General features: G+C 42.5%; 1 protein-coding gene and 1 long non-coding RNA gene across 2 annotated transcripts in view; both read left to right on the top strand.

The window, feature by feature from the left end:
- Positions 1–27,259, top strand: part of LOC134564912 (uncharacterized) — a 119,244-nt gene that overhangs the window by 78,570 nt on the left and 13,415 nt on the right. The gene's annotated exons all lie outside the window — the stretch shown is intronic.
- On the top strand, positions 3,964–14,143 carry LOC134564897 (transcription cofactor vestigial-like protein 1). Its single transcript, XM_063424182.1, is given in 5 exon segments — positions 3,964–6,935; positions 6,937–7,018; positions 10,909–11,324; positions 13,418–13,475; positions 14,106–14,143. Coding segments are annotated over 5 exon segments (723 nt in total). The 5' UTR covers positions 3,964–6,806.

Here is a 27,259-nt window from a genome sequence, read left to right as displayed (position 1 = left end):
AGTAATGTTTAATAAGAAATTTTAACAAATCTGAACAAGCTGAGTTGCTTTTGAAACTTACATATTTTTCTTACTGGTCAGCATCATACATAAATTGGTAAGAAATTAAAACCTTAAAGGAATTTTCACTTTATTTTTTCTTTAATTTAAAGTATTTTCTTATTACTTGTCTTGCTCATTAGAAGTGACAAAAACAACCTTTTTGCTCAGTTTCTAAGGGTTTTTTAGGTCCCATTCCAGTGTTCCAGTATACTGCATGTTCTTCCATCCCTGTGCTTTTGGTGAGAGGTTCATTGTAAGAGAATCTGTCTCCTTTCTTCTGTGTATGATGAAAACAATAGCTAGGAGCAGGCTGAAACAATTTGTGGATAATTATTTTTGCTCAGTTTTGAACTAGAGAAATAGTTTTTTCTACCAATTTTCTGTGTAACAAAATGGATGTAAAGCCACTTAAATACAATATGACAAAGTATTAACTGATCCTTCAGCATAATTTGGCAGAATCACTTTCTGAACCATCCAAAATAATTGCTTAGCTTCAGGATAAATTGGTAGTTTGCTTTAGAATTAAATGCTGTTCAGTGGTTTCCTGGGAAGGAATTTTTATGGAGTTACAGGTATTCACCAGAGATGGCATGGCTGGAGGACCATGGCCAAAGTAGACACCTGGAAACAAAAAGCCTCAAAATAAAAGGCTTTTTACAAGGTTTTCTCTTTCTTCACAGGTTCTTGAATGTTTGTATACAGGTGTAAAGAGAGAATTAGTTTCATTTTGCATCAAAATGTTTATCTGTTTCTTCTTCTGGCTTTTAAAAAAAATTTTAATTGAATTTCAGTCCCTTGTACAGCTAAGGTTTTGTATATGGACTGCAATTCACCTAAAATCTTTAGTATGGGAAATGCAGTGCATTTTAGCTAAAACATGTCTTATACATTATTCAGTTAAGGTTAACCTATTAACAATTACAAATAATTAGCTTAATTCACTTAAGAAAACTTGAAGGTGTTGGATGCTTCATAGAAACCCAATCTTGCCTTTCATCAATATTCATAACCTGAATTCTTGAACCTAAACCAAACCAGATTTGGGAAAAAAAATTACATTCCTATAGATTTTAATTGGATTTTAAATTCTTATTTTTATTTCTGCATTTGAGGAAACATACTGCAGTATGGTAAATGAATTCTGTGAGTTATGTATTTGTGTTGATTTGACTTGTGTGTATTGTAGTGCTCATTATAGCTGGATGTCTTACTGTCAGGATACTCAAAGTTCTATAAAATATTTATAGAATTATGAAATCTTTTGCAGCAAACTGGTTTTTTGCTCATTCTGTAATATGAAAGTATATTGTTAGATTAAACTTTTCAGTAAGTAGACTTGGAATTTTTTTTGACAGGTAATTTTCTTTCAATAAATTAATCATTTTCATTTATCCTTTAGAAAAGCAACATTACAAAGCAAATGGTATTTGAATAATATCTAGACTTGTGACAGCATCTGAGAATACCCTTTGTCTTCAATTTGTTTCTTAAAGGGGTTGTGTTTTATACTACCTTTTTAATAAACAAACTCATGAACAGAACAACTCTTTGCTGATTAGTTTTAAGATAACATATTTGTCTTTTCTCCTCAGTAGAAGATACCATAGCATTTGATGCACGGGGGCTTCAGTTTATAAACCACATGTATTAATGTGCCTGAGCTTCCAGTTGGACCCAGCAGACATGTTGCTGGAACTAAGTGGGATATGGTATTTGGTCTCTATGGGTTTGGTCTCAGCCTTCTTCCTGGCTTGTGGTGTTAATAAATGTGCATGGAGAGAAAAGGAGCAGGAGGGATCACTGCAGACACTGTAGTGAAAATTGAGATTGTGAAGATGTTTTTAATAAGGATTTTAGAGTAGAATTTTAATTTTTATTCTCAAAGGTTTTTTAAAATTTTTTTCTTCAAAGCTTTTACACTTTGAATGCTTCAAAAGCACTGGAAATAAGTCATTCAATTCCTCTACTGAAGAATAGGGATTATAATCCCATTTTACCCTATAGTTCTTTCTAGGAGCTTTAAACTGATGCCATCTTAACCTGAGGAGAGCTTTAACTGTCAGCATGAGAGGAAGATCTCAAATAAGGTCTTAAAAAGCTTTAGCAGAGCAAATCTCTGCCATATGAGACAGTTTAGAAAAGGGAGTCAGAGAAAGAGCAATGGAGATGTTGAGGGCTCTTGGCCTGCTGGTGGACTGGAACCCAGTCAGTCTCAATGAAAACGTGTTTACGCAAACAGTGTGTTAATAAAACACTAAGCATCGTCACAGGAACTCTCCCAGCCTGGTAGTTAAGTTGTTCTTGGAAGGGCAGAGGGTTAATTCATACGTATTTAGGCAGAGGGAATTGGATTGTGCTCTCCAGCTTTCTGTGTGAGTAAACAAACTCCTAAGATACTCTATAAAAGACATAATGTCACCAGTTTGGTTACTAGTTCCCCAGTGTGTTTTTTTCCAGCTGAGACTGGCAAGTTTGACCCTGTTTCAGCATTTCTGGAATGACTACAATTTTCTAATTTTGGTGAACTTGACACAAAAAAACCCCCAAACTCTTTCCTGCTACAGCCCTTACAGAACAGGAATGATTCCCCCCCTCCCCCGTAGTTATCAAAACAGATCCAGCAAAGAAAAGTGAGAAAATTGATTATTATCCAGTTTATCTGGATTGGAAACAGTTAATCTTTTTCTCATAGGTGCTTGTAGTTACCAACTTAAGTGTGAATATTCTGTAACATGGCAATACCAAAAGTCCTTTATCATCCTGGGCAAGTTTGGTTCTCTGCTATAACTGGTTTATCATCTTACTCCAAACTTTTCCAAAGTCCACCATGTCTTCTTGTGTACACATTGCCATTAAAAAACCCCAAACAAACCTAACCTGGTAGACTCGTTGGAGTGCGTTTCATGCATTCTTAGCAGATAAGCTGAAGGAAATGCCTCGGTCTGCGTAGCTGGTGACTTGGAAGTGTGGAGAGTTCATGAACGTGGCTTGTCTTCTGCTGCAGTCGCTGCAGTGTGCTCAGAGCTGGCCGGGCCCAGGAAGGATCCCAACCTGCTGGACACAACATGAGTGTCTCACATCTGGAAAATGACTGGTGTGACACTGCTGCTGACAGTGAGTTAAGGTAAGAGAATTCACTGACTTCCTCAAATGTTCCCTTATTTGAGGAATAACGTGATGAGAGGGAATGCCTGCTTGTTAAATTGTGGTTTAATACTTGGGAAGTGGGATTTTTTTTGTTTTTAAAACTGGTTTGAGCTACATGAAATCAAGAATGAAGAGTTCCCTGTCAGATGCTCCAGTGGTGGGAAATCAATACTGCTGGCAAGGATGGGGAATGTGAAAAACATTGTAAAGTATTAGCTCTTGTGGTGAGCTGTCAACAGCCACCACTCTTAAGCCTGTGTTGACCATGGGTCCTTGTTCACCTGAAGGAGAAATAACTTGGAGAAATACTTGCATTATTTTGCCATTAGTAACCCATTTGAAGAGTAGTGTGATACGAGCTGAGTCTATTTCACCCTGAGCTCCACTTCTACTCTATTTTGGCAATGGTTTGTACTGGGAGACCCAATACCTCCGAGGGTCCAGCCTTGCGGAGAAATGGCTTAATAAATAGTGAGACGGCTTCTCTGGACATGCTTTGTAAAATAAAAGGTTTTAATAACAACAAAAATAATAAACATTAATAGAACAAAGAAATACAAGCTGAACACAGTGTAGAAAACACACTGGCTAAGGCACTCCAAAAAAGCCTTGAGCACCTCTGTGCTGTCCCTTTAGTACTTGATTGTTTAGGTGGGCTATTTGGCACCTTGCCCAATGAACTTGGCAACAGGCTTTGAGATGCACTTCCAAAGCCCAATCACTGTCTCTGTGCTGGTACTGAGCCAGTTACAATGAGCAGGCTATAGAAAATCCTAGTTTAACTTCCTTATATGTTTCAAGGTAAGCTGAAACTCTTTCCCTTATATAGAAACACCTCTGGGTGTAAGAATGCACTACTACAGGTTTGTGGCAGACACAAGTTGGAAGGAATTCTGCCTTTTGCAGACTTTGTGCTGGATGATGGAATATTAGGAAGTTCAGGTAATGAAAACTACAGGGCTCCAAATTCAGGTCCTGTCTCATCGGACATTAGAATACTTATGCCCATATGATCACTGAGAGGACTGATATGTCACCTAGGTTATACCCAGCCTTCCTTTGGCTACTTGTTGGAAAGCACAAGAGATTTTTAAGGGAAACAGTGGGAAAAAGAGATAGGTGGCCTTTGGCCTTTTTTTCTTTAAAATATATTATTTTTCCAGTATTTTAACTGGTCACAATCATACAAGCTGCTGCACACAAATAAATGATGCTAAAGGAGCCCAGAATTAATGTCAGGAGCTAGTTAAGCAGGTTAATAAAGTGGTACAAAGACATAATGGCTTGTACTGAGTGAAGAATGGGAAAAGTGATCCTCTGGGCCGATGCTAATGCTTTCTAAATTGTATGTTGATGTGTAGTGCTGAAGCAGAGTAGGAAAAGATGCTTTGCTTCTTGCTGTTGAGATGATTTCTGGTCCTTTCTCAGGTCATCTGGTTGCTCATGTCTTTGCCAAGCTTTCACTCCTTGGGTTGGAATTTTCAATGGCAAGTGTTGGCCCCCGGCTGAGCAATCGAAAAGTTCCTTAACCCAAACAGCAGGATGCTTTCTAAAACAAGACTAGGAAAAACCAGTGTCTCTTCCTGTGCCTGAAGTCCTTCCAGTTGTGTGATTGGGTTGTGCTAGTTCCTGCTTCCCCTCATGGACCTTGGGAAGGTGCCTCTAAATTGGGAGGAAGTGTTTCTTTGTTTAAGTTTTCCATGTCTGGGAAAGCTGGGTCAGTTTTAAAGTTGTGAAAGATTGTCTTCTGAATCAGATAGTGTGACCTTGCAGTCCTGTTCCTACTGCTGTGTTTAGGTGAATCTAGGAGGATGGGGCAAAGCAATAGAAATTCTAAAATAAAGACTAAGGAGCTCTTGAGTTTGGACATGAGTTGGCAGTTAGTGACAGGAGATTGGGGCTGGCTTAGCAAGTGACCATGAGTCACCAGGGAGAATTGAACAGAGCACATGGTGGTGGGAGATGGAGGTAACAAGCAAAACTAAATATGGAAGCAAATAATAAATATGGACAAAAAGCTTGGAGGTGAAGGCTTAAGCATTAGAATGGGGATAGATTATGGCTTGACAACCTTAATCCTCATATTTCTTAATATCTGGATACTTTTCTTACAGCCTGAGCAGTTTTTTCATGTGTAAGAAAATTCTGAGAAACCATTTGAAGGCAGTCTTCACAGGCACTTCAGTGTCCTTTGAGACACAGATGAGTGCAATGTTTATTAGGAAGCTTCTGAGGTTTGGGGGATGTATGACTAGAAAAGAAATCAGATAAATGTGTTGAACTAGGTTAAGCAGTGCTGTGTATTTCAGGGTTAGTTGGATGGAAACACATATCTAATGATTCATGAGGTTGTATGCGATACAACTGGCTATTGGCCAAAGGTTGCCCTGATTTCTGAAAAATAACAGCCTTCCTTTTGCTACCAAGGTAAATCAGTTATACTATGCAGTATCATGAGCTGACAATAAGACTGGAAAATTGAATAGAAACAGCAGGCACTTCACCGCATTTGTAGCCTGAACCTTGCTAAATATGATTTTGTTTAGAACAGGACTTGTGAGCTCTGACTGGGAACTTGCTCCCTTGTGGCCAGAAACCATACAAATGCATGAAAATGATGCTTCTCCAGGGCAAGCAGTGACATTCCTTGTCCTGCTCTTACCATATCTGGCAGCAGAGATTTTTAAAAAGAACAAAAAGGAGTCTTATGTTGATTTCTTGCAAACTATTTTAGTGTAGTTCTTGCCTTAAACCTGTAAATTCTGGTCAACCCACACTGTGTGTTTCAGCAGTCTTGCGCCAAAGTTTTAAGCAGATGGCAGACCCACCACATTCCTGAGTAAGTTGTTTCAAACAAGAAAAGGTTATTTCTTTTGTTGTTGTTGTTTTTGGGTTTTTTTTTTACTTGAATTTGCCATGATTTGAATTTCCAATAATTTAATCTGAATGTCTTTTTCTAACAGGTGAAGCAACTAATTACTCTTAGAAGTCTTTTTGTTTTGGAGATCTGTGCTGACAGTGATTAAGGGACTTCAGACTTTACCTTATCTAAAATTATTATTTTCAGCTCTAATGTCATATAGTGGGATTTGGGGGTTTTGTTGCTCTTTTTTTTTTTTTTTTTTTTCCCCACTCTGTCATTATGTTTTTTGACCAACACAAAAACTTAAATTGAACAAAGCATTTTGATAAGTTAACCATTAACTTCATTCAGGGATAGTGCCACCTGTGAATTATTTTTTGAAGTGTTTCAGTTCTTCCAGAGGGCACATTTGTACAGTACTAGGTCCTAAGCCCAGATGTATAAAGTCGGTGAGAAATGAAAGCTGGTGGGTAGATGTGCCCATTCTGCCCAAGTATTTCATTTTAGAAATATCTAATAAGGAAATCAGTAAAGAAGAGGTACATGGAAAAAGCAGAAAAACAGAATCTAATCCTACTAATGTGTTTTTCTGGCCCCTACCATTTTTGGAAGGAAGCTGGGCTCACTACTCACTAGGCACTTGGAGTTGAATATTGTCTCTGACTTGTCTGGGTTTTTTTGTTTGTGTTTTTTGGGGTTTTTTTTGTCTTTTTTTTTTTTTTTTTTTTGCAGGGACTGTTGGTCATTGAAAATGGAAGAAACAAGGAAGCTTTCCCTGAAGCTGAGTGAAAGCAAAGACCCTGTGAAAACAGAATGGGGATCTCAGAGCGTGGTGTTCACCTATTTCCAAGGGGACATTAACAGCATGGTAGATGAACATTTTTTCTAGAGCTCTCAGCAATGCCAAGAACCCCCAAGACCTGAGCACAAAGCACAAGGGTGAGACTGTTGTCCTGAAAAAAGGTGAGCTCCTTTCCATATGTGAGCCTGGTGTTGGATGGGAGTGACTGGCTTTCACTAAGGAATTTAAAATCCTAAAAAATTGAGCTTAAATTTGGAATTGTGTGCAAACAGAAAGCAATAAAATCACACTTGTAAAACCTTAGGTTACGTAGGTGGGACTTCCTGGGTAAATCCCTGTGATTGCTGGAGTGATTCTCAAGCTTTCCATGGGCCTGTTGGCAGAACTAGGTCATCCTTACCCAGCCAAGTGTTCCCCATCACTGCTGGATGCAATAAGTGCATTATGATTTAAGTTGTCATCTTGACAAAAATATATTTGTCTAAGCTTGCAGCTCTCAAAAACCTGCCTAAGTTGGTTGTAGTGGTTTCATGTTCATCAATTTTAACTTTTCCTGGCCAATGCACCAAATTTGTGATGGTTTTTGTGCTTACTCTCTTTTCTTTCTGTGAGATAGACTTTTGGGAGGAAAAAGGCAAAACAGGTCCAACCTTAAGGTCACAAAGATAGTTTTATTAACACATACTAAAGGAAGAAAAAAAAGGAAAAAAATTTGAAAAAAAAAATTTGAACCCTTCAAAAGTCTTTTCCCTTCCCCATAAACTGTTCCCATTCCCACAACCAACATAGAGAGACAAAACTATAATTTTCAGTCAGTTTCGCCATTTAAACATAATCTTCTATCACTTTGGGAGAAGAGTCTCTCTTGATATCTCATGAATTTTCCTCACTGTTTTCTTGTGGGCCTCAACTCTCACAAAGCCACCCAGGAACCTGCCTTTGTGAAGTCTCTCCCATTAGCAGCTTTCCCAACACTGCATATGGGCTATGCCTGCTCATTTAGGGTACCATTTAAGGATGTTTCTTCTTGTATAAAGCAAAGATTCTCTTCTGTCTCCAAAATTATCTTCATCTCAAAAACTAGAGATCTCCTTTTTCCCTAGGAGCAAAGGGCTTCATATCACTTTCTCCTGTTCAAAGTTCTCTATTAAATCCCAATTGTATCAATCTACAACTCTCAACTAGAGCCACGCACTCCCCCAAACAGCATTCATATGTTACAGGAAATAGTCCATTCTCTGTGGTTTCACAAGAGACGTTCAGCCAAATGGCAAACTCCTCAATCCCTCCTTCCAATAATCAATTCTTTTGCTGACTTTGATCATGCTGTTTCTTTCCATGTTCCTCTTCTCTCTCTCAAGGAAAGGGCTGGAGTTCTGGAGGCTTCAGGTTGTCCAACTCCTCTCTCCCTCTGCTGCGGCTTATGATGTCAGATTTCAAAGCCGAGCAGAGCTCCGAGTGGCCGGGTAGTCAGGAATCATAAATGCTTATAAATGTCTCTTGCCCACCCCTTGGGATTCATGGGGGTGTTAGAAATGAGACGCTTGACATGGCCAATATATCAAGCAGCAATTTAATAATTAATTAATTAATGTGATAAAGTGTGAGCAAAGGCAGCGCTGGGTACAGTGGTAGGAGTTTTCCCTTCCGACTGCACACCCATTGCTGGACTTGCTGGGATTTTATTTGCTATATTCATACATATTCATAAGCTTTCTCAGCAGTTTCCATTTCTAGTTTTAATGTCACAATTCAATACCTAACAGCCATAAATCTATAGATTGTCCTGTATAATTCTATAGACCATTGTGATCTATTTCAATATTTCAATACTCCAGGATGTACATCCAGGATATGTTTTCCCAGATGGTGGGATCTGTCTTCCAGATGTGGGGGTCCCATCTCTATTCCCAGGTCCATCAATCTCGGGTAGTGATGTCCAGTTTCCTTCTCCCGGAGCCATAAATCAGTGAGCTGAAGTCTTGTCTTCGTGTCCAGGATGTTTTTCCACCTTCTGGGAAGGCCTGAGCCCTCTCCTCACTTCCTTCTTTTGTCTAAAAAAAACCTTTTTACATTCTAAAACTACAGTTTAAAATTCTTTAATACAAAGCAAGCTTCTAAAGTTATAATTAAAAGACACTTATTACAGAATAGCTTGAGACTTATAATAGGTAATTGCAAGCAAAAGATTTATTCAAAAACTTCTTTCCATGCTTTCCTCAGTTGTTTATTAGAACTCATCTTTATAACTGTCCCATGGCCGTGTTCCACAACTACAATTACACAGATTTTCTTCATTTCTGTGAAAAAGGCATACTGTGTGTGTGTGGCTCTACGCAGATATTTACTATATGTAATATGCTAGGTAGAAAAGTTATGCAATATTAACATTTTAAATAATATAGTAAATGTAGTTTTTAACATTGAATCTAAGTAAGAATTGTGTGTAAGGTATTTTTCCTTAGCTCAAAAGAAAAGAGAAGATAACCCGGAGATTTCTGCACAGAGAGAACAATTACAACAAGCCAGACTAAAACCCCTCTTGGATGTTTCAGAGGGAAAGATGCATATCTCCTTGAATCCACAAAAGCTACCTGGTTAAGCCAGACTCCAGGACGCCAGGGGTTTAGCAAAAGGCTCTTGGCAAACGGGCTTTTCTTAGATAAAGTATGCATAATCATTAAAGTTTGTCCTCAAAAATAGAGAGGCTTCTCCCTAACGGGGCCCTTCTCCTTCGCAGCCTTTGTCTGGGAGGGAGAGGGGACGGTAGTCCCGGGCTACCTTTCTTTGCTCTTATTGTCTCATTATTTGTCCTGTCTCTGAAAACTTTTTAAACTTTTATTATTGTATTAATATTTTTGTAACCAATTTTTATTCTTTATTAAATTTTCATAAATTTCAAAAAGCGAGTGATTGGCGTTTATCACAATTTTCCTGACACGAAACATAACTTTGTATTTCACAGGGGGGGCTCAGCCCAGAGCTGCCATCAGAAGACACAGACTCCCCTCCCCCTGCTGGGGGAAGGGCCCAGGGCCACGGCCAGGCCTCTGGCCAGCTCCCCCCCCAGCAGGGGGAAGCAGCAGCGTGTTTACATCTGCTAGAAACCCAATCCAGGCCCGGACCGGGGGCATATTCTTATCCCCTCCCCTGGCCCGGGAGTCACTGGGCCAAGGGAGCCTCCCATGAAAGGCCCGGGCCCGGGCAAGCCTCGGGCTGTCCCAGCCCCCCCCACTGCAAGGAGAGCGCCGGGACTCCCTCTTACCTCTGTTGAGGCCGAAAGGAAAGAGAGTGACTTGGATTCACCTAGAATTTTATATGGGTATTCCTCAAAGTCGCATCTAGCTTCCTCAATGGTCCAACAATATGTCAATATTCAAAAATGGACTCTGATAGGTGTCACAGTCAACACAAAAGAACCACACGAGGACACGCTGGTGAGCAAAGCAGGAAAAAAGGCAAGTTTATTTGCAAAACTCAATTTTATACATTTCCTATGGTGCCCGTGGATTGGAGGATGTAATCCCACCTGTCAATCCACATTGGTCAAGCCAACTGTCAATCAACTTTCTCCTCCTACCTAAAAATATGTAAACAATGAAGGACAGTTAGCAAAACATGGCCATTGTTTATTGTATAAAGTGTGATAAAGTAAAAATTCTGACTCCAATATGAAGGACAATTCAAAAGGCTTAGAAAAGTCTTCAAAAACAGGGCGACAGTTAGGTGCTTGTCTCAAAACAATTCCAAGGTCCTGACAGGGAACTGTTTCTACTTTAACTGAAAACCAAACTGTGTCAACCTATAACATTGGTGGTTGTGTAGTACACATTTAATACTTAGTAGAAACATTGATGGGGGTGGTTTAATCTGCTTTTAGTATGAATTTGTGGTTGATTTTTATGATAAGCAGCACTAAAGTGATTATATATTTCTGTAAAAATGAATATGAAATCTGCTAGCATTCCCTTAGAAGTCCACTGGAATTTGCCTTGGGAAAAAAGTAAGAATTGATGAGACTTCAGATGGGTTTTTTTCTCTTTTTAAGTAGACAGCATGTCTCCCCATCAGTGGAATTTCTCTTCACATTGCTACAAACCATATCCATCATTTTGTTCAACAAGCATGGTAAATTCTGCTCTGAATTTTTCTGCTGCTGTTGTGGTAGGCCAGTGCCAGCCACCATCTCTGTGTAGTCGTCCAGCTCAACCTGCAGATTTATGGCCCTTCTCTCCAACTGGGACTCCCAGTGTCACCGGTTCAGTATATCCTCACACCCTCCCTGACCTGCATGCAGCCAATGAGCTGATCTCTGAGGGGAAATACAGTTCTCTTCTTGGCCTTCTGCAACAGGAAAGGTGCTTAACACTCATGCAAGAATGTACCATGAAGCAACACTCAAGTTCTGCTTGTATGACTGGACCTGCAAGGTTACAAAATATGAGTCAAAGTTCAGCTTCTGGGGAGGTAAGAAAATGCTATCACTTTATTCTTTGATGACATCTGATGTAAAGTGACAGAATAATACTGTTTGTTCCTACACTTTTCAAGCGGGATCCAACTCACAGAAATCTTTTACAGTAGATAACCCTGGTATGTACTGTGGTACTTGGGATCAATTAGCCATATAGTATGGGTTCATCAAAAAATGTGCATTGCCTACTCACACAGTATTTCACCTTCTGGCTTACATTGGGGAGACATTTTAAGTGACTATAAGCATTATTCATAGTGCTAACACAATCTCTAATAACCATGGGTATTAGGTATGGTATGTATCAGATGCTCCCTCACTGGGACCAGAAAGGAGTGGCCAGGAAAGATCCCTGAGCAGCCTCTCTTACTGTGCAGGCTGTTAATGATGTTCTGAGTACAGGATGGGAAACTGCAGCCCTTACCAGCATGGCCAGGGGTTTTTCTCCCTCCCAGTCTCTGTCTGTAGCTGGAATGATGAGGATAGAGGGGCTGGTGGACCAGCCTTGCCTTGTCTCCTGGCTAAGAGCTCCCTGCCATGAGGCACTGGTGCTCTGCCTGCCAAAGGCTATGTCTGCTCCCTGCAGATTTCCCAGAGCTAATGCAATTCACACAGTGATGATTGTTGCTTGTTTATTATCCACAATTACTAGGAATCCCAATCCTAGGTACTACCAGCGCACAGCAGAAAGATGCCTGAAGTTCATTTATGTCCCCACAGTGTCTAGATTTGCTGGATAAAATTGCTCTCTTGTGAGTAATTCTGCCTTTGAGAAGCTCTCTGGGGTCAGGCTTCCTGGCCAAAGTGCTGATGCCTGTTGGGGTACATCTGCGTTGCTGTTCCTGGGCGTTCCCCAGTCAGGCAGCTTGACACTGGTCTCCAAGAAAAAGGGTTGTGAAATTATTTTGGGAGTCTGCTGGAAAAATACAGTGCGTCCTACCTGGTGCTTCTAAACAAAAAAGATCCAGCATGTGAAGAAGCAATCCTGAGGCTTAGGTTTTGAAAAATAAGCAGTTGTGAAATACCTCCTGGTTACCCAGTTTCAAAACTGCATCAGCAGGAATTTGGCAGAATGGGGGCTAAAGACTGCCCGCAGATACAAACAAGAGTTTATCTATAGTTCCTCTTGAGTATATAACAGAGTTCTGTTGTTATGAGGACCTTTACTGTAGGTGTTTTGCTAACTTATTACTGCTAGAATGTCTAATTCCTGTCTGTGTCTGTTCATGGTAAAGGGAGAGTGTCTATCTCTTCAGCTGGAATGCAAACTTTCTGCTCATGGTAAATGAGCAGAGGTTTTGTGTATGTGTTGCATAGGCATTCACCCTAGACTTCGTGTAGGTAGTGAATGAGAGTTTAATTACTTTAAAGACATTGTCTGAACTGAGATCTCATTTAAGAACAAGGTAAGGTGCCCTCTTCCCCCAAGGGGCCAATGCAAGCCTATCAAGGCTTGGGAGCCCCAGGAACTGACTCCTTCAGAAAAAGAACTATTTCATTAAATTAGTCTTGTGTTGATAACAGGGAAGCACTGCTAACAACAGTGGACTGTTTTTCCCAAAAATTCAGAAAGAAAATGAGTGAGGAAAAATTTGAAGAGGAAAAATTTGAAAAGGAAATTAAACAGCTCAGTATTCCCCAGCCATTACCAATTAAAGCCTTTGCTGTCAGGATGTATACAGGGCCATTCTGAATATTCGGGAGCCTCTAAACATCACACATGTAAGACTATCCTTGTCATTATCAAACAGCCCAACAAGGACTGATAAGAAATGGCTGGTCCATGTTCACAGGGAGTTTTTGGCAAATCCCTAGGATGTGTGCTTTTAGTTTGGCTGTAGGAGTCCTTGTTTCTTTGCTCCATCTGTTAAATATACTTCTTTTTGCTCTGTGTCATGTTTAAGAACAGCTGATATTTATATTTATGGAAGTGTATGTTGCTGTGCCAGACAGCACAGAGCTCCTCAGCACCTGTGCTATAGGCTGGGCTGCAAAAGCACAAGGTTTCTTTAGTAACTACTGTCTACTTTTATCTCTGTGCTGAATCTCTGCTCATCCCCAGTACTTTTAATTTTTTTTTTAAGAGAGGAAAGCAAGCTCTTACCAAGACTCAGAAAATCCCAGTGTAAGCCATGCCACTGCAGGTGAGTAAAGAAGCCAGCAGGTTTAGAACAAATCAGACAGCAGCCTTGCTTATGCATGTAGTATTAAAGATGCTTCCTTGTTTGCTTTTGTATTTCAAAAGCTCCTTTTTCCCCCAGATAGAACCACCACTTCCCATAACTACATTAACAAAGAAGAAGAAAAGCACTACATTATATTAAAATGAGATGCATGATTTTTTTTGACCCCATCTACCTTAGTTTTTGTGCTTATACCATCAGGCTGCCATTTCACAATGCCTGTTTTGCACTCGCTGTCCAAGTTTCAAATCCCAGAAAGATAGAACAGCCCTTGCTTTGTACTTCAAGCACACGTGGTAGCACTGCTGCAGTTTGCACCAACAAACCCACCATACTGCTGGGTGAGTTGTTCTAAGAAATTATTCCCAAAGCATTCAGGCTTCCATATTTTTATTGGTCTCTTGATACTGGTCATACCCCAGTGTTGGTTCTTTGATGTGCAATGTTTTGGGGATACTTTGAATGGTCATTCTGGTTGTTCTAGTAAGGGTTCTTTTGCACCAGACCCAAAGGTTCAAGTTTGTTTGCACAACATCTTAAGAGATTGCAAGGACTGTGCTGTTTGACTGTCCTGATGCTGCTGTCTTTCAGGTGTTCAGATTCATGACAGAAGAGATTTGTACTTCTAGAAACTGAATGTTTCTACTTTGTTCTGACAGAGAAAGTTATTTCTATGAACTTTTATTTGCAACTGTGAATCAAGAAGAAATTAATTGCAGCTATCTTGTGTTTTTTCTCTCAGCTGGAAGAATACATGTGCTATTTACTGTTTGGGGAATGATAAAATAACCCCTTTCTATACAGTAAATAATTTCTAATGTTTGTGGTATTAACCTGGCAGTATGTTTGTTGTGGCAATATACTGTTTATTTAATGCTTTTCATGTAGCCCTCTTGAAAGAACTCCTGCACTTTTTAATCTTTCTGTGTTTATTAATTTACCACCTCCTGATAAGAAGCACGATTCTTATCAATACAACTGATAACCTGTAAGTGCAGGGATACAGTTAGCATAAATTCAATGCTGCAACTTCTTAGCTTGATTTGACATCTCCATATTGTTTAAAATAGTCTTAGGCCACTGGCAAGAGACTTCAACCACAGGCCAGCAAAGCACATTAATTTATTTATGTTTCGAAAGTGCAGCAATTTGTGACCATACTTGCAATTCCTAGGGATACTCTTCAGAAGTTATATAATATACTTACGCCTGAAGGTTCTATTTTGCCCTCTCACTAGTGTATAATCATCCTCTAGAAAGCCATGAATTCACAGTAGCTCTGAAAGGTAACCTAGATTCTCATTGGGTGTAATTAAAATACCATTCATCAAAAAGCTGGAGGTCGGAGCGTTCTATTTTCTCAGCCTCTCCGCAGGTGTAAAAGTTTCTTTTTCTAAATAAGTCCTGTGGGTTTATTTTTTCCTTCTCCATTGGTTGTACATTAATATAATATAATGGAGCATGATTAGCTTTTTCTGACAGCTCTATGCAGTTGCTGAAGGCAATTTGACCTCATGATTCACAGAACAAATCTTGAACTGGTATAAATGTTTGTGACTGTTGCACCAGATATCTCTGCTGCCACTGCTCCAGTTATAACGCCTTGTGTAGTTTTATAAATAATATGAGTTTAGCAACATCAGGTGTTTATGGTACTAATTTACAAACTGAGATTTTGAAAGGAATTCTTTTTTTAATTCTACAAATTTGCTCTAACAGTTGCGTGTTCTACATCAATCTGAGATCACAAGGGGAACTGTTTTAACTAAACTAATAAAAGACACTAATGTCCTGTCCCCCTATAGATGAGCACTGAAAAAAACCCTCTACTCCTTTTTAATATTTCTACAAAAATCCCTTTCTTCTAAGTTTAAGAATACATCTCCAAGTAGTTTTCTTTTGTTATCCCAAGTCACTTAATTCCCTGATTTTAAAGGCTACATGGTAATATAATCTGACTTCCTCTATGGCCAAAGCAAGGATTTCCAACCTGTAATCTGTACATCTGTCTTACTGGCATGTGCTATAATTCTAGTGAATTATAGTTCTATTGCTTCAAAATATTGTTTTTTTTTTTCTCCCTCTTCCATCCCTTCCAAAGGAAAATGCTTATATAATTTCTCTGCAAGGTCTGAGAAGACAGTCTGTTTAAATGCTTTTAAACATGGTGCTTCCTTGAACAATTCGTTTTACAGCTGGGAATATTCAAGGTCACTTATAAAGCACTTGGTTGTAGTGAATCAGCCAATTGGGGTTGGGCAGTGTGGGGGGGAAAACCCCTTGTTTTTAAATGCATGTCCCTTATTGCAATTTGCCTTTAATGATTTAGTATAATAGAGTTTTGAACATTTAACAGTAGTTCTCTACATCAGGTAGATTTTTCTTTACACATGTATAGATTAAAACAATATAGATACTCATATATGCTCCTCAAGAATATCCTTTGTCTGGAGTGGAGTGTTTCTTGCTCTGCAGCCCAGGCTGTTGCTGTGTTCCTGTGCTGCCCTGCAGGAACTGCATGCTCCAGTTACTGTCTTCATTCCTATTCAGTGCGTACTCTTCTTGCTGGCAAGGACTTGGCAGCCAGGACGCTGCATCCAGCAGCTGCCATCTGGTACTTCCCACAGTTATTTTTGGTCCCTCCTCTGAATGCAGCAATCCTGGAGGTGATGGGAGAAGGGATGCTGGATGTTCCCCTTTCAACATCTGATTCCCTTAATGCTAATGGACCTCTGCAAAGACCATTCTGAAGGATAGACAGGGGCCAAGTGTTACATCCCTGGAAGTGTTCAAAAAGTGTGTGGATGTGTCCCTTGGGAATATGGTTTAATGGTGACCACAGTGATGCTGGGTTAATGGTTGGATTTGATGATCTGAGAGGTCTTTCCAACCGTAATGATTTTATGATTTTCTATTAGTTTACTGACCCTGTGAGAAACAACTACTTGCCTTTAATTGGGTGTCCTCAAGTCCAGGAATAACTGTTACCAGAGATCACCTGGAGTCAAGACAGCACTCAATATGAGTTAGAAATCTTGCTCGTTTATTCAGCTATTTGGCATACATTTATACTGTGCTAAGCATATCATGCACCTAACTCTGAACATCATTGGTTAAACCATAGTGTTCACGCGTCCTTGCAGTATACATAATTGGCTTAGAAGCTCTGTCCATGCAGCTGGATGCTGTGAGCCTTCTCCAACTTATGGTCAGCACATCCTGTCTAGCATCCTGTTATGGCTATTGCCCCAAAATTTACTTCATCCTTATCCCATCTAACGAACAGTTCAAGGACGTTTCGGCTTCTACTCATCCCTTAGGCTAAGAGCGGGATTGTGCACATGTCCCTGCTTTTCCAGCCATGCATCCACAATTCTCCCGTTTTCTTTTTGCACAATCCATGCCTGTATCTGTTACCTTTGCAAACACTCTATGCACACTTGACAACAAACAACCAAACAAACACATTCCCAAGATAACCACTAATAACACAACAATTCCTGTTTTCACTAAACCATTTATCTACCTACCAAGGCCCAACCAATCACATAATGACTCCAATCTAAAGAATCCTACATCTTGCTGAATTTTGTTAACATGTTGCAGTCAATTCTGAATTTTCTTTTGGATGGACTCAAAATGATCCTCAAGGTCCATGCAACACATTCCATCAAAGTCTTCACAACCATGACCATAAGCTAATAAAAAAATCCAATTGCTGCACGGTTCTGTAACACCACATGCTGCACACTAAATAAATCCTTAACTAATAAAGATAAAACATTAGTAGTAGCATTAGCCTGTTTAACAACCCAGCAAGCTAACTTTTCTAAATTGTTATAGGCATTGCCAGCAGTAGCTCCAGGGAGAAACAATGCTGACAGAGCAACTTGCCATTTACTCTGTAATTTTACCTCATCATTACACTTTTCTCCAAGGGATATAGTGGCTGTACATTTTGTTTGGCTGTATTGTATTTTAACCTTCGGGTGACTGGCATTAGGATGATGGTGTGACATTGCCATGCTTATTTGTCCAATTGTACATGGCCCACCAATAGGTGCTGGAGGTATCCCGGCCCAGGTGCGATTGCCACATATTAAAAATAGGCCAGCTGGTAATTGCCTAGGGTAAATCGATGACGCTGGGGCTATTTTATTCTGAGTCAGCTCCAAGCACCATAAGGATTCATTATTCCATCCATTTGACCCTGTAATACAAGTAGGCCTTATACGATTGTCACCCTTTATCCCCAATGGCCACCCATATGCTGATGCATTAAAATAAAAACATGAAAGAGCAGTAAGTGTCCCAAGAATTTCAATCTCTTGAGGATCGCCTGGATAAAAGGGTAGTGTAGGGATCCATGAATTGATTCCATACATACATTTTCCAGTAATCGAGGTAAAGCTAATCACCAATCCATTCTCATAGTAGTTTACTTCACTGCTAAAAAAATCTCTAATGGGAGTCTCAGTCAACAAATTTATGTTGGAGTCATTTATCAGAACACCTATCAAGCATGTCACAAATGGTGACATTGGGACAGCTAAACTGGCACAAAAGGAGGTAGTATTCAGGCTTTGTGCCAGTTACCAAAACATTTTCTCTGGGGTCAAATAAGGCTTTCCCGGGGTCTGCTGCGATAGTATCAACCTTGTGTAGTGTGGCTAAAATGGTGATTGCAATGACCATTATGGTGCCGCTGCCAATATCGGCACGTCCTTTCCCAGCTACCTTCAGGAACCCCATGTTGAATGGGGACTCTCACCCCCCTACTACACTGCTGTTCCAAAATATGTGTATCCCTAAGGGTAACCACACGTTTCAAAGTTTGCTGGACAAGCCAAACTATCCAGGCTCTCTGGCTCCTTCGTTTTCAAACAAACCCTCTAAATTGTAATCGTCTAACTGTACTTCTCCTAAATACTCTCTTAATGTTGCCCAAGAATTTCCAGGGTGAAAGTTACCATTACAGCTAATACAACAGGCAATCAAATGGAGGCGACTCCTATGGATCGAAATAATTTATTGGCAGCCTCTGCACTTAATCTTTGCCCACCAATCACAATTACCACATTCACAACAAGATTGTGGCAAACAATCTAAATACACCGCGTTAGGTCTGATGTTCAGCTTGTCAATGGCATCCCTTGTTGTCTTAGGCCTCCCTTCTTCCCCGTTTTTCTTTTGCCATTGACAAAGCACAGCAAACAGTGGTGGCTCGTGTCACCACAAACAAATGACGTGAAGCCCATCGAGTGGAAATAAGATGACCAAGGTGGTTAATACAGTCTTTCTGCTCTTGAGTAAGTTCTGTACATTGATCTGAATCAGTATCTCTGAATAGTGCCAAGAGTGGGTACAATTCATCGTTTAATAGGCCAACTAGAGTTCAAACCCACTGTAGATCACAAAGTAGCATTTGCACATCTGTGAGCGTGGAAATTTGAGTTTTAATGGTGACTTTTTGCTGAGTGATTATCGCCATCAGTTATGAGCCAACTCAAATATTTCCAAGGGCTCTTCTGTTGAATCTTCTCAGGTGCAATTTGCAACCCAGCTTTCCTTCACTCTCTTTCCCTGTTGCTTCAATGCAGCTGCCAATATTTGTGTCTGGCTTTGTACAGCACCTTTCTCTGCCTCGGCAATGAGTGCAGCATTTTGACTCAAGTCTTGTTTAGCCATTTTTTCTACCATTTTGTCTACTGAGGTACCATTTGGAAGCATGGAAAGAATCATCTTTGTTTTGGAATTAGCATTATCAAAGGCCAACATTTTGAACATGTTGCTGCGCATCTCAGTAGTTAAGTCAGGATGACGTTCTAATGCCTCATGCAACCGATTTACAAAATTGGAAAAATTCTCTGTTTGGCCTTGCTTAACATTTGTAAACGATGGTTCTCATCGGTTGTGAGGGATGGACAGCATTGCTTGTTCGGCTGTGGCGGCAGCAGCATGATGCATCTGTATGGGGAATGTGAGCTGTACATTGGTATCTGCATAAGCTCCTCTTCCAGTCAGCTGTTCCACTTGGACTGCATACAAGGGATCCCGCACTTGTCGTGGCTTCTGTCCCTCTCTTTGAGCTTGTTGTTCCCATTCTCTCTCCCATAACAAGTACTGTGATGGTGTCAATAACAACCTTGCAATGTTCATGCAATCATTTGGGCACACGATATCCGAGGTGAACAAATAATGGGTAATGTTTTTTGCAGCTTCTGAATTCAGTCCATATTGGGTAACAGTGGTCTTTGCTTGTTGTAAAAGCTTCCAATCATATGGCTTCCATTCTGCAGTGTTGCCATGATTCTTCCCAGTTTGTTGAGCGTTCATACTAAAGCAGAAGCGTGCAGCTTCTCACGCTCCTTACTATAAACACTGGCTATGTTTTGCTAACTCTTTCATTGTTTACCTCTTTCTAGGTGGGAGGAGAAAGGTGATTGACAGTTGGCTTGGCCAATGTGGATTGAGAGGTGGAATTCCATCCTCCAATCCACAGGCCCCATAGGAAATGTATAAAACTGAGTTTTGTAAATAAACTTGAGCTCTCGGGCTCTCGGGCTCTGGCTCTCCTGCCCTGATGCTTTCATGAACCCAGACCTCTGTCTCCTGAGTGTGTCCTTATCAGCTAGGCTTGCGGTGATACTGCAGCTAGTCCAGTTTGTGTTTGCTGCAGCACTACGGGGAAAGTGACTGTAGAGGCTTCTTGCCATTCCCCTTCCAGGATCGCATTGTGGATGACACCTGACCATCTATTTCCTGCTTATTTAGGCTTTGCCACAATTCCTTCTGACGAGGAGATAAGCACAGGTTCTTGCAGTGGTCCGATGGGCGGAGCCGTTGGTCTGCTAAAGTGATTAGGATTCATCGGAGGTGGTTTTTCAACATGCATGTGCTTTGTCATTTCTTGTTCTGCTTTGCCATTGTTTCTGTGCGAGACCCTTGTCTCTCCCAGCTGAATCGATTGCTTGGCTTGTTGCACTCTTTTGTTGGGCCAGCTCTTCTAATTTCTTCAGCACTTCCTTCATTAATTGCTCAGTTTCACATGTTTGACTTGACTCTATACTGGGTGAGTTCTTTGCAACCTCCATAGGAGGAAAGGGTGAAGAGGGTGACACATGCCCACTGACGGATGGCGGTCCATGTGAGCAGGGGAAACAAGGCGTTGTTTGTCCACTAGATGGGAGTGGAGGATAAGCTCGTGGTCGGCGAGCCGCTTTGCTTTGCTCTGTTGCATCATGACTTGGCACAGGTTCAGGGACTGGGGCTGCTGTAGCGTGTCTTGCTGAGGCGAACCACCTGTTGACTTGGCAGCTGCTGTCTTGACAGCTGCTTCCCCTTTCACCACGTCAACAGCAGAGTTTTTTGGCTGCTACTGCAGTCCTCTTATCGGCCGCATATGATCAGTTCCAAAAAATCTTCCGATCCGAGAAGTCGTTGCTTCAGGGAAAGAGGGGGGGAGGCAGTTGGAGAGCGTAGCACCTCTGTAGCTGCCAGAGCGACCTTGTGTTCCACTTTAATCTGTAGTAATGTGTTGATTATACTGGGCCATAAGCTCTCCAGCTCTTTAGCTGATTTACTTCCTTCAATCGTCTTTTCCCATAGGGCATCGCCCACCTCCCTCCATTCTTCAGGGCTAAAGATTAGTGATACATCTTTCATATATCCATGTTCTTTAGCCCATTTTAAAAGCTCTTTGAGCTGTCTCTCCTCGGTGTTCATCCCTTGCTTGGCAAGGATACATTTCAACAGACCGAGGGCCGCCTCCCGCTCCATCATTCAGGGTTGGCTGTCTTACCTCTATGCGGGTCTGACTTGAGCTCGTAGTCAGAAATCCTGCTATCTCCCTTGTTGAGACGCCTTCCCGCTCTGATCCCCGCTCTCCGTCTGCTTCTTTCAGTTATCCGCAGATTTGAGAGTTCCCATTTCCCCATATGAGGGTTCGGGCACCAGAAATGTTGCCAGAGATCAGCCAGAGTCCAGATAGCACTCAATATGAGTAAGAAATCTTGCTCGTTTATTCAGCTATTTGGCATACATTTATACTGTGCTAAGCATATCATGCACCTAACTCTGAACATCATTGGTTAAACCATAGTGTTCACGTGTCCTTGCAGTATATATAATTGGCTTAGAAGCTCTGCCCATGTGGCTGGATGCTGTGAGCCTTCCCCAACTTATGGTCAATGCATCCTGTTTAGCATCCTGTTATGGCTATTGCTCCAAACTTTACTTCATCCTTATCCCATCTAAAGAACCGTTCAAGGACGTTTCAGCTTCTACTCATCCTTTAGGCTAAAAGCAGGATTGTGCACATGTCCCTGCTTTTCCAGCCATGCATCCACAAATAACGTGTTTGCACAGATGGCTTTTCTCCTGTCTTTTTCTGATGGGCAGATGAGATGCCAACTACATGCTTTATGAGCTCTGGTCAGAGATTAATGCTTCTCTGAGATGCATTAGTCTCAGAGATTCTTGTCGAGCACTGGACATGCCTTCCCTGTGTGGATTTTGGGCCTTTTATTACTCAGCTGCAGGAACTAGTGCACATTTTTTCCACCATGTGCATCCCAGGACACAGACACTTTGCAGGCATCTTGCTCTGACTCCTCACATGAGCTGGCTCTGGTCCAGGTCCTCCTCTGATGGTCAAATAAACCTTTAGGGTGGCTGGGAGCAGTGAGCTGGTTTAGCTACTCCACCCTGCCTTAGTCACTCATTTAGTAGTGTTAAAAATAGTCCCAGACTGCAGTGACAAACACTTTACCCAGCATGGTGTTGGGGGTTAGATTTGCCTCTTTTTCACTTACAGAATTTTTTCCCATAAGTTTCTAAGAAATCTTAATGACAGTACTTAGAACAAAGAGGAGTAGTTGAAGGACATGGCAGCACAAGGCTACACCTATTGTTTTTGAGTCTCTGGGAGTGTCCCTCATGGGAGAGATAACAGGAGCTTTGGGAAAGGTAAAAGACAGAGCTGGGGGGCAGGGGGGGCCTCACTCTTGCTCTCAGCATTGAGGAAGACAGTCAAGCTGCCCCTCGCTGCAGGAAAAGTTCACGGCCATCACTCTGCCTCTGCCTTGTCCTGGGAAATCTACCATCATCTGCTCGTGTATCCAGGAATCCTGAGCTCATTTTCTCCAGCCCTCCCCCCACCGCCGCTGCTTCTTCAGAGCTTTGAGGCTTTCATGCTACTTTGTAGCCCAGCACTGCGCAGCCCTGCTGGGACACCCCTGCCGCTCCAGCTACCAGCGCAGAGCTCATCTCATCTCATCTCATCTCATCTCATCTCATCTCATCTCATCTCATCTCATCTCATCTCATCTCATCTCATCTCATCTCATCTCATCCACCAGCCTGGGACTTTCCACCCTTCCAGCTTGGCCTCTCGGAGTCCTGCAGGGGCACCGAGATCAAACTACCCCAGGCTTTTTTGACATGTTTGGCTCCCTGACCAGGAAATCAAAATTTTAGGCGAGTGATAAGAGTGATAAAATGAAAACTGTGGGTTGAGATCAAAGAGGAACAAGAGCAAAGCATGAATTAAGTGATAAAGTAAATTTATAGATGTAATGTTGGTAATAATTTTAGAAATGTGTATTCTCAGAGGCAAAGGGAGGAGAGTGTCCTGGTTTGAGACGGAAGTGAGTTTTCCAGGAAGTTGTGGGCAAACCAGTCAGTGGTCAGGTTTTATGCTGGCACCTGGAGTAGCCACTGTGAGGCTGGACACGCCTCTGAGAACACAAGGAGTTAAAAAGCCATGCGGAGCCTCTTCATGATGGAAGGATGGAAGACTGTAGAGGTGCCCTCCGTCCCCGTTCTCCTCTCCCCCCCCCACAGAGAGGTTGCTGCTTCAGAGCTTCAGAATTGATATTAGCGGCAGCCGGCAGCGAAGAAAGAGCGGGGAGGGAGAGAAAGTTCCTGGCTGCATAGGGATGTGCCGAGCCTGCGACCCTGCCAGGAGCCAGAGACTTTTAACTCTTTCTTGGCAGAAGAAAACTTTTCCTAGACATTGATTTTCGTGGCTGGTGGTTTGTGAGAAGAGAGAGAGACAGCCTGGGACTGAGATGACAAATGAAGATGAAAAGAACCCCAGATGGGTAGTGATGAAGAGGAGTGGCTTTTTGGGCTAGACTTTTCTTGCATAATGTTAGCCATAGACTGAACTTGAGTTCCTTTGAACTTAAACTGTATTTGGGTGGATGCAGTCGGCTCGACTTTGCTGCAGTGACTGGCACTGTAAGAGTAGAGTGAACAGAGAAGAGAGGAAGAGGGTGTGGTGGCGCCCTCTGCCCTCAGGCAAGATCTCTGTTCTTAGAACCCTCGGCCCCAGGGGAAAGATTGGGAGGGACTGCTGTCCCGGCATGCAAGCATCCTTAAAAGAGCCCTATATGCAGCTTTGGCCCATGGACAGTGGTGAGAGCACTGGACATAGAAAAGAGAGTGTCACCCTGGCAGACTTCTCCGGGCGGGGCCATGGGTGACATGGAAACACGGAAGGGTGGACCTGTGTTTTCTGGAGGGGAGTCTATGGTGTGAGACAGACTCCTCTCTCCCTTGCTGAATTGAAGATTAGTTTTGTCTGAGTGGTGATTGTTTCGATTGAGAACCCAGGGTTTTGGTTTATGGAGGGTAAGGGGTGGAAATTGGGGGAGGAGAAGAAAATGTTCTGGGAGGTTTTCATTTCTGTTTTTGTGTGTTTAGGTTTGGTTGGGTTTTTTTTCTATTTTCTGTTCTTATGTCGTTTAATAAAGTTTTCTTTCTATTTTCAAGTTTTGGGCCTGCTCTGCTCTGTTCTTGATCACATCCCACAGTAGTTGTTAGGAAAAACATATATCCATGGGTGCATTAGCATCGGACCTGTGTCTACCCATGACACATGGCAATACTGGTCCAGGGTAAAAGTGTTGTTGCACTGCTTTGTTCTGTGTTCTGTTTTCCTGTGGTGTCTGGTTTAAAAGATTGTATGTTTTAGGCTCAGGGCTCTATTCCACTTAGCTGCTGACCCACTGAGAGTTTGGTACTCCTCTGAGCTAGCATATGTCATTACACTTGGAGGATTTCAGCAGAAAATTGGTGCAAACTGGTGGTTTTGGTGCTTTGGTATCCGGGAAGAGTTTCAGTATCACAGGCCGCATCAGAGGGCTGTGTGTTACTGGTGTGACAATATTGCTGCACAAGCAGCTGCACTGTGGTCATATCCTACAGATCACAATTTATTTACTGAGGAGGTGCAAAAGTGGCTGAGAGGTGGGCAGGCAGCAGCTGAGCTCTCCAGGATGGCACAGAGGATGTTTTCAGGTGCCTGGAGCCATAATGGAGCTGGCTGAGCCAATGTGAGCCAACTCAGATATGGTGTTCCCCAAAACAGGGTCCAGCAGGAGTGCCCAGAGTCCTCTATGAGCCACCATGAACCTGGCTGAGCCCAATGCCAGGAATTCACTGCTGATTGATGCTGTCCTCCAGCCTGGTTTCTAGGTGGGGATTAAGTTGGGTGCAGCAAAGCCCTCAGAAAAGTGGCTGCTTCCCTGAACTTCATCCTTACCTCTGTACCCCCATCTCCTTCCATTATTCCAGCCTAGGATTTGCAAGCTCTGGATTTGTGTCTGACCATGGACATTTGTGTTTTCCCCATCTATCTTTCTCCAAAATGCTAATACTGGAATCAGCACAGGCTTATAAAAATATTATCAAGCAGCATTTCATTCTGGAATGCAACAGTATTACAGCTCCTGCTTATGACCTCTCCACCTGAGGTAGGGATAAAATAACAGCTCTTTCCCACATAAAAATACAAAGTTTCTATGCTCAGAATTATAAAGCAATCAATTAGCTCCCAATACTGTGTTTTCCCAGAGCGAGGTGTCACTTTAGATAGATCCCTCTGCCAAATAGAAAAAAACAAATTGAGTGGATGGAAGGAAACTGAATGTACTGAACACCCAAAGGGCATCTCCAGTGACTGAGCATAGCCTAAAATAATCCTTGTCTTGGTTTGAGGGGGAGGTGAATTTTTCAGGGAGTTGTGGGCAAACCAATCAATGGTCAGGTTTGAATGTTGGCATTTTTTAGTGGCCACTGAGGGGTTGGACATGCCTCTGAGGACACAAGGAGTTAAAAGCAAAGACTCTCAGAAGGTCTGCCTCTTTTGGGTTCCGGTTTCAGCAGGGAAACATCTCCTCTCTCCTGCTCAGCTTTAGGCTGAGTGGGGGAGGGGAGCCACATGGCCGGGCTGAGGAGAACCACACAGCCGAGCTGAAGTAAGCTGGGGCCCCGGGGGGGGTGAAAAGAATGGACAGAACTAGAGCTGAGCTGGCCCCATCCAGGATGGAGGGGTGGAAAACTGTGGAGGTGCCTTCTGTCCGTGTCCCCCCTCCCCCCCCCTCTGGGAGAAGGTGCCCAGCCGCGTGGGAGTTGCCGAGCCTGAGAGTGCCTGAGCCCGCACCCTGCCGGGAGCCAGAAACTGTTAACCCTTTCTTGGCAGAAGGAAACTTTTTCCCAGACATTGATTCTCATGGCTAGTGGCTTCAGAAGAGAGAAACAGCTTGGGACTGAGATGATAAAAGAAGATGAAAGAATCCCAGATGGGCAGGGATGAAGAAGTCTAGCTTTTTGAGCTGGATTTTTCTTGCATAATGTTAGCCATAGACTGAACTCAAGTCTCTTTTGAACATAAACTGCATTTTGGGGTGGATGTGGCCGGCTTGACTTGCTGCAGTGGAGCGAACAGAGAAGAGAAGAAGAGGGTGTGGTGGTGCCCTCTGCCCTCAGAGAATAAACCCTCGGCCCCAGGGGAAAATGGGGAGAGCCCGGCATGCAAGCATCCTTAAAAAGAGCCCTATAGCAGCTTTGGTCCATGGACAGTGGTGAGAGCACTGGACATGGAGAAGAGTGTCACCACGGCAGCCAGGTGGTGCCACGAGTGACACAAACACACATAAAAGGTGGACCTGTGTTTTTGTGAGGAGCAGTCTGTGGTGTGAGAAAGACTCCTCTCTCCCTTGCTGAATTGAAGATTAGTTTTTTGAGTGGTGTAAGAGTCTGTCTGAAAATCCCTCATCTGCCTCACGACTGTCAGAGGCTGAGACCCCCCCTGGACCCTGGGCCACAGCACAGGAGAGATCCAAGCTTCTCCCTGCAGCTGCACCCACTGGACCAAGACGCCCTCCTCAGGGACCCGTGCAGGAACAATGGACACTGTCACGGTTCCTGGCCGTGTTTGCAGAGGCTGTGTTTGCTTTGACTGACTGTGCTGTACCTGCTGCAGAGCCCAGACCTGCTTGCCCCAAAGCTGCCTGATCTGAATGGTTGCACCTGATTCCCAGAGCAACGGGGCTCCTCACAATGACTCTTGGGTGCTCCCCCCACGCTGGCCAGGTGCCCCCCACTTCTGCCTGCATTGGCCGGGTGCCCCCTGCTTCTGCAATGACTATAAAAGCTTCCCCCTGCGACTCACACTTTGAGGCCTCCCCTTCGGACGACGGCTCCATTGACCTACGTGCCACGGAGACTGCGAAGGTGGTCTGTTGGCATCGGCGTCACGAGGACCCCCGTCTGTCAGTTGGTAGCTATACCCTTTCTTTACCCCCCTTTCTCTCCCTCTCTCCCTCTCTTCTTTCCCCTTCTTTTCTATCGCATAACTGTGTGTATCAATAAAGATACAATTGATTTCACTTGAATTAAGTTATCACTGCCTCTTTTTGCACTCTGAAATCAAAACGAACCATCACGACCATCCTTTG

Source organism: Prinia subflava, assembly GCF_021018805.1.
Source record: "Prinia subflava isolate CZ2003 ecotype Zambia chromosome W unlocalized genomic scaffold, Cam_Psub_1.2 scaffold_22_NEW, whole genome shotgun sequence".
NCBI classification, from domain to species: Eukaryota; Metazoa; Chordata; class Aves; order Passeriformes; family Cisticolidae; genus Prinia; species Prinia subflava.
The sequence above is the reverse complement of the archived record's forward strand: the minus strand, read 5'-3'. Positions and strand labels throughout refer to the sequence as shown.